This window comes from Vicia villosa, unplaced genomic scaffold (assembly GCF_029867415.1).
Source record: "Vicia villosa cultivar HV-30 ecotype Madison, WI unplaced genomic scaffold, Vvil1.0 ctg.003440F_1_1, whole genome shotgun sequence".
Lineage (NCBI taxonomy): Eukaryota > Viridiplantae > Streptophyta > Magnoliopsida > Fabales > Fabaceae > Vicia > Vicia villosa.
Genome location: NW_026706205.1, coordinates 17,233 through 25,000, shown reverse-complemented (window position 1 = coordinate 25,000; position 7,768 = coordinate 17,233). Strand labels below are relative to the sequence as shown.

The 7,768-nt window shown below is 36.9% G+C and overlaps 1 protein-coding gene, 1 long non-coding RNA gene and 1 pseudogene across 2 annotated transcripts; 1 reads left to right on the top strand and 2 right to left on the bottom strand.

The window, feature by feature from the left end:
• Window positions 1-269: 269 nt before the first annotated feature.
• LOC131640978 (large ribosomal subunit protein eL27-like) lies at window positions 270-1,004 on the bottom strand (annotated as a pseudogene).
• Window positions 1,005-1,442: 438 nt separating this feature from the next.
• On the bottom strand, window positions 1,443-3,371 carry LOC131640980 (uncharacterized). The gene is made up of 5 exons (XR_009295399.1): window positions 2,899-3,371; window positions 2,656-2,696; window positions 2,488-2,584; window positions 2,040-2,406; window positions 1,443-1,911 (listed from the first exon to the last, which is right to left on the bottom strand). It is a non-coding gene; the product is annotated as an uncharacterized LOC131640980 (long non-coding RNA).
• Window positions 3,372-3,952: 581 nt separating this feature from the next.
• LOC131640979 (non-specific lipid-transfer protein 4-like) lies at window positions 3,953-4,699 on the top strand. Its single transcript, XM_058911323.1, has 2 exons — window positions 3,953-4,365; window positions 4,467-4,699. The coding sequence occupies exons 1-2, from the start codon at window positions 4,022-4,024 to the stop codon at window positions 4,477-4,479; spliced, it is 357 nt and encodes a 118-aa protein (XP_058767306.1). The 5' UTR covers window positions 3,953-4,021; the 3' UTR covers window positions 4,480-4,699.
• Window positions 4,700-7,768: the final 3,069 nt, after the last annotated feature.

Below are 7,768 nucleotides of genomic sequence, written 5' to 3'. Positions count from 1 at the left end.
ACACTGCAGAAGAAACACATCTTATGATTTCTTGTTCTCTACAATAAAATATCAATTCATCTCAGAGACCCTTATATACATCAGAAAATGTTATCAGAGTTTCTCTTCTAAGTACCTGTAGTAGCCATAGCTCGGCATCCAAAACAATTTGCACAAATCAATTCAATAAACCTTAGCTCGGCATCCAAAACAATTTGCTCAAATCAATTCCACAAACCCTAAACACATGTATAAATAAATAGCTAACTTAGATACCCAAACCAAATAAATATAGCCAAATGGATATATAAAGGGCATAAAAATTAACTTAGCCATACAAAAACAAATATAAATCCTCAATGTAGTACATTTATAAAATTATGAAATAACAACCATCCAAAATGAGTTCACAGATTCAAAAACACTAAAACAAAGATTAATTAGAAAAATCAAAACAACCCACAACAAAGCTAACTCAAAACCTGAGCTTGGTAAAGAACCACCTGTTCTTCCCAGTCTTAAACCTCTCCTCAAACCTCTTCTTCGCCTCCTTCAAAGCAGTAACCTTCTTATCCTTACTCACAAGCGCATCATTGGTAACCACCTCCTTCAAATCCACATCCAAAGTATACCTAGTAGGCATCAGATGCTGATAGTTAACAAGCTTCACAAAGGCCTTCACGCGCGATTTCTTAGCGGTTTTCTTGGCCGAATCCTTCTTAATAACCTTTCTTGGGTACTTCTTGATCCCTGCTAGCATGACCGTAAGCACGTTCGCGAGTTCCATCGTCAAAGTTCTTCACGATGACTGCCTTCTTCCCTGCGTAGCATCCTTGGAGGACGATGACGGCTTTGTTTGGCTTGAGGAACTTCACCATTTTGGATCTTTGTTACTCTCTCTCGCTCACTGAATCGCCGTTTCAGGGTTAGAAATGAAAACCCTAGTTTGTTCTGATGTATAAAGGATTTGGAAACTGAGAGAGGGAGAGGGAGAAATCGAGAGATGGTTTTCGTTTTTTTGAAGCGGCTGAGTGGATGAATGGTAAGTGAGAGATGTGTGAGAAGTAGGTTTTAGGGTTTAGAGAAAAAAATTAGGTTAGCCTTATTATTTACATTTTTAATTTTTTTCTTTTTTTAATCTAAAAAAAAATAGAAAAGAAAATATTTAATAAGAGGGAAACTAAAAAAAAGGGGGAAATTCTGGCGGGATATATTTTTTTGGGCTTGTGTTACAGTTTGAGTGAAAATTATAATGCCGCGGTTTTTATTTGTGGCTTAAAATATCTACAGTTTGTCAACCGTGGCAAATAAAGAAAAGGCCACAGTTTCACACTCCGGATTCAATGTTTCAAAACATATGTCTACGCTTTGATAACCATGGCCAAATCATATATGTGGCCACAGTTTCTGAGCTGTGGACAATTTTAGCGTGGCCGTAGGCCAAATTTCTAGTAGTGAGCATTGAAAAAATTAACTCAGAACAAAAACATCAAGGAAAGAAATTAGCATTAAAACATAAGTAAAAAAACTTACGTTCCGATGGGATAATTGATCCCTTCAATTGTCGGCTCAGCCCAACAGAATAATCACACATATCAATAATTTCCTGTAACAAATAACTTACATAAAGGTTTAAATAGTTGTCCACAACCATGATTGACTTACTATTGGTGATGGAGTTCCAGCTTTCAGCAAGACCGGGTTAATAGAAAATACTTCCCCGACCAAGAGCCTTCAAGCCGATGTTTATCAAGTCGAACTGCGAGGCACGATACCTTTGGATGGTCTCAATACTCTTCAAAAGATTCTCCATAGAAGAGTTATCATAAAGTTTGGCTCCATGTCCAGAAATCCCAACAGCCTTGATCACCAACCACCACGGACTCCTCTCTGCATAGAATGCCCTGTAATGGTCGTCCGGAGAAGGAAGCCCTGTGTGTTTGAAAGTGAATACAAAGTTGAAATGAATAAAGAGGCAATGTAAGTGCTATAAGTGTTTATGCTATAAAGTAAAAAATTAAGAAGAGGCAATGTTTAGTTATTTTCATCAAGGGCTATACAAACATAGAAATCCTGAAAAACTCCAAAAAGAGAGAACTTCTCAGCATCATCATGTCCACCAATCTCCTCATTAGGAGAAAAAGCCAAATGAATACTCCTTTTAGGTTGAAACCCCCATTCCTTAAGCTTACGAACAACTTCAAGATACTGCATTCCAACACACTTCATATCCTGAGAGCCTCCTGCATAAAATGAAATCAACCGATGATTGAAAGTCATGATTGAAAATTGAATGAAAAGGTAGCTAAAGAGAATGCAATTAAGGCAGAATCAATTAGATTGCATTGGTGATGATGGAAGAAGATTCAGCTTCACGAATGACGCTCCAGCAATCTCATTGTTTGGATCATAAAGATACGCAAAATCCTGAATCAGAGTTGAAAACCGGTGTTACTTATCATTCTTCTGCCAAAAACTGAAGTGTTAATTGGTTGATTATATTTATACCTGAATGTTGAATGTAAGTGGCAAGCTATAAGCCCATCCAAATACTGAAATGATGGCAAGATATATCATGTTATACCATTCTCGTACTTTTCCCCTCCTGCATAATTTCAATTCCAACAATGTCGAATAAACAATCTTTAATGCGGTTAAAAAATTTAAGCATTATACCTGAGACAACATTAGAAACCCAAATCAAAACGAACAGCCACCTGAAATTCCAAGCATAAACAAAATCAAAATACTAAAAAGAACCGATCAATCTCTCTCATTGCCATCCTTTCTTTTTTATGGCCAAGCAAACTTGTGCTTCATCATCGAACCCGCATAAACCCACATCAAACTTATGTCACAGCTTATCCAAACAGAATTTAACAAATCATACAAAGTAATAACAAATATATAAAACCGAACCTCTTTTGGAATATTAATCGCCGTCCACCACAACCAACACCGACGCATCATCAGAAACTATATCGGCGATGGATCTTTCCTCTTCCGCGTGAGCCAACACCATGAAACCTGAAACTTTGAAAACTAAATCAAAATCAAAGTTGAAAGAGAGAAAAGACGAATAAATCAGAAGCCCAATGAAAGATAAATGGTTGTCTGAAACCGCTGTAGAAGAAGAAGATTGGAACGTGGATGGGCGTATATTGATCAACCAAAGTGTAGCAGTTTAGAACGTGGATGGGTAGAGAATTAAAGTATCTGTAACTGCAACAGAGAAAGTTTAACGAATCCATGTTACAGATAAATTAGAAACTATTTGGAAGAGAAAGGGTTTTGTGAAACCGCTGTAGAAGAAGATTGGAAGGGGGAGATGGAAAGTTTCATAACCGTGAAAGAGGCTGGGGTTTAAGGGTAGTTATGAGGATAGTGGAAATTGAAAAACAGGAGGAGGATGTAACTGCCGAATCATAGTGGAAGAAGAAGTTAATTTTGAGGATGTTGATGTGGATCAACCATGAAAGAGTTGCTGATGTGGATAGCCTAAGAAAGTCTCAAATGGTAGACTTTTCTTATATGATAGATTACTATAAACTAAAACTTAAATTGATATCGTGTGTGCTTTTAACCCCGTTTTTCATAAAAAAAAGTGTAACTTTATTATTTTATTCTTATTAATTGAACCTATTAAACCCACACTCTTATTCTATATATTTCCTTTAAAAAATGTCACATAGTATTAATTAAGTTGATTTTGATATATTGTCAATAGTAACTCTATATTAATTAAGTTGCAAAGTTCAAAATCTCTAAAAATATTTGTAAAATCATTGTTATATATAGTATATTATATATAACGGTGTACCAAATCATTAAATAAAAAACTTATGATAGTGAGACAAGTGTCCATACATCATTAATTCAACCCACAACTTCCACCAAATTTTTATGGACATTCACCAAAAATTCATCATTCTACTTATCCTCCCACCTTATCTTATTTTCTATATAAACCCACACCCATTAAGATGTTACACACACCAATCAAACAAACCAAGAAAAAGAATTGAAAAGAAAGAAAACAAAAATGGCAAAAAGCATGAAGTTAGCATTTGTTGTTTTGGTGATGTGCATGGTAGTCATTGCGCCTATGGCAGAAGGTGCAATCTCATGTGGAGCTGTAACTAGTGATCTTGGTCCATGCCTTACTTATCTTACAGGAGGTCCTGGTCCTTCACCACAGTGCTGTGGAGGAGTGAAGAAGCTTCTTGCTGCCGCCACCACCGTGCCTGATAAACAGGCTGCCTGTAACTGCTTGAAATCAGCAGCCGGTTCCATTTCAAAATTGAATACTAACAATGCTGCTGCCCTCCCTGGGAAATGTGGTGTTAGCATTCCTTACAAGATCAGTACCTCCACCAACTGTAATACGTATGTCTCTTATTATAACTTTCACTCTCACTCTTATTTTTCTAGTACTTTATTTTGAAGAATTAGTTACTGACTAGTTTTTTTATTTGTTATATTGACAGCATTAAGTTTTGAAGATGACGGTGCGGTTTCAAGGTTATCATATGGAAACTTCTCACTAGTATTATGAAAGTTTACTATTAAGAATAATATCTAATGAGAGTGATGGAGACTCATCTTATATGTGGTCATATCTATCCTCTTGTTGTACTAGACTATAGTATATCGAATTGCCTCTTACTTCATGTGTTGTTGAATCAATCTATCTATATTGAAGTCTTTTAATTGAGTTTTATTTTCGTGGTTATTAGATAAAAGAAATTTATTATAATATTCGAATTTTTATTACTCTATCGTTAAAAAAAAATCATCACATTATTAACAAAAATAAATTATCAATAAAATCTTAAAACTTAAAAAGAGCCAAAAATTTATTTGGTAAATAGATGAATTCTTGCTTGACATAGGACAAACACAAGACTTGAAAGAAAAATTAATACTTTTTCATCCAAAATTGTAAATTAATACTTTTTCCATCCAAAATTATAAGAGGTATTGTGTTTTTCAGACAAATTAAGAAATTTAATTAATTTAGTAAGAAAAATAAAAATAATGTATAACTTTATAATATTATTTTTTAAAATTACATAGGAAAGATAAATTTTTTTTTTTTGATAAGCAAGCAATTGAATTAAAAACGGCACAAGGGGTGCACAACCCAACATACAAGAGTCAAAACACAAGCTTAGCCTATTAAGGTAGGAGATACAAGCCAATCCGACCAAAGAACATCACAATCTAACTTACAACTAAACAAAAACCACTCCCACGACATAAGTTTTATTAACCCCAAACCATCTATTCTTGAGAGGTCACCACCTTCGAAGATAATAGCATTCCGGCATTTCCAAATAGCACAACACACCGCTAAACCAAACAACCAACCCGGAAAAAAGCGAAAACTAGATTTGCATAACTTCTCAAAAAAGGAGAGTTTTTCCACCACCGAATTTGACGGAAACGACATTTTCAAACGAAGCCAATCACACGTTTGATTCCACCACCTAACCGACACCAAACAAGAACTAAAAATATGATCCGAATTTTCCTCTTCCAACAAACAAAAAGGACATAATAAGGAATCATTTTCCCCCAAAATGCCACGGCGGAATAAATTGGTTTTAGTCGGAAGACGATCTAGAAGAATTCTCCAACCAAAAATTAAAGACTTACTTGGAAGTTTCGAAGCCCAAAGAGATCGAAGAGAATCCAACACGTGTGTTGACAACGTCGTAGTGTGATTGATGGAAGCAATAAGCCCTTCATAACTTGCTTTTACCGAAAAACCATTTGAGTGTCTCCACCAAACAAAAGTGTCGGGGCTGCCCACCTTTGGTTGAACATGCTGAATAATAGTCATAAGCTCCATAAATTCAGCCGCCACAATATCTGAAAAAGACTCCACATTCACCAAAAAACTCGGATTCCAACACCAACAATTATCAAGCCAAAAGCCATTATCACTAATACTTTTAGAGTTTGGATCCGCATAATTGACTAACTCCGAAAAAAGAACCGAAAAAGGCTCACCTCCAAGCCAAGGGTCATGCCAAAAAGAGATGAGATTGCCATCACCCAACTTGAACGAAATAGATGAAGAGAACCAATTTTCCGCAACTATCGAACCATGACATCCAAGCAAGCGGATATCTCTCCACCAAATAGAAGAACTCTTCTCCTCCCGGTTAGAAGGACTTTCAAGCATCTTCCTTTTAATGTTTCCGTACCTGCATAAAAGAATGTTAGTCCATAAAAAATCTCCCTCGGTCAAAATCCTCCACTTCCACTTACTAAGCAATGCCAAATTAAACAGTCCACAATGCTTCACACCTAAACCTCCCTTGATTTTAGGTAAACACACCACATCCCAACTGACCCAATTAACCTTCCTCTTTTCCTCCTTTCCTCCCCATAAAAAGATTCGCTGGAGCCTTATAATCTCATCAACAATTATCTTCGGAGCTTTGTAGAACGAAAACATATAAACCGGAATATTTGTGAGCACAGCATTTAAGAGAACCACACGACCTCCTATTGAAACATTCTTGTGGTTCCAACTAGAAAGACGTTTTCGGATTTTACTCACTACCGGTTTCCAGACCTCCCTCCTCCGCGGATTAATCCCCACCGGAATGCCAAGAAAGGAGAAAGAGTTAGAGCCAATCTCACAAGTAAGAAAAGTCGAGGCAGCTTGAAGAAAATTATCCGAAGAGTGAATGCCCATGAGTCTACTTTTTGATAAATTAATACGAAGGCCGGAAACTAATTCTAAACCCCGCAAGAGGGATTTAATACTCCATAGATTACCCCACGTGGCTTCTCCAATAAGCATTGTGTCGTCCGCAAATTGAAGGATCTCAACATGAGACTCATCATCCAAATAAAAACCTTTATAGTGGCCAGAACTCACCGCCATATTCATCATAGCCGATAAACCTTCAGCAACCAACAGGAAAAGAAACGGAGACAGGGGGTCCCCTTGCCGGAGACCTCTAGATACAGAAAAATCCTTAGTGGGGCTGCCATTCACAAGAACGGAAAACGAACTACTAAAAACTAAAGCTTCCATCCATCCTCTCCACCTATCACCAAAACCCATACGAATCAACATGGCTCTCAGAAAATTCCAGGAAACCCAATCATACGCCTTCTCGAAATCCACCTTTAGTAACATACAATTTCTTTTCTTCCTTTTAGCAAAATCCATTATCTCATTTAAAACAAGCACCCCATCCTGAATATTACGGCCCGATACGAAAGCAGATTGACAAGGGGAAATAAGTTTGTCAATCACCTTACGAATTCTAAGAGATAAGACTTTTGACAAAATTCTGTAAAGACTACCAATCAGACAAATTGGCCTATATTCATCAAGAGAGATCGGATTCTCCACTTTGGGGATCAACGCCAAGAAAGAAGCTGTAATAGATTTTGAGGAGGAACCGGCCCTATGAAATTCTTCCACAAACTTAATCACATCACTTTTCACCACATGCCAACACGTCTTGAAAAAATCCATATTGAAACCATCCGGTCCCGGGCTTTTGTCGCCATCACCACTCCACACCGCTTCTCTAATATCATCCTCCGAAAAAGGCATTTCTAACAACACTTTATCCTCCTCCGATAAGCACTTGAAAACAGCCCCCGACAACCTCGGTCTATGAAACTCAACCTCCTCAAAACGACTTTTAAAGTGATTCGCAATACCGTCTTTTACTACCTCCACATCATCTACCCATGTGTTTTGCAAATTGATGCCGACAATGGAATTTCTTCTATAACGATGTTTCATGTGACTATG

What these genes read in the sequence shown, in the direction of transcription:
- LOC131640979 (XM_058911323.1), top strand. Translation starts at nt 4,022, where the DNA reads ATGGCAAAAAGCATGAAGTTAGCATTTGTTGTTTTGGTGATGTGCATG.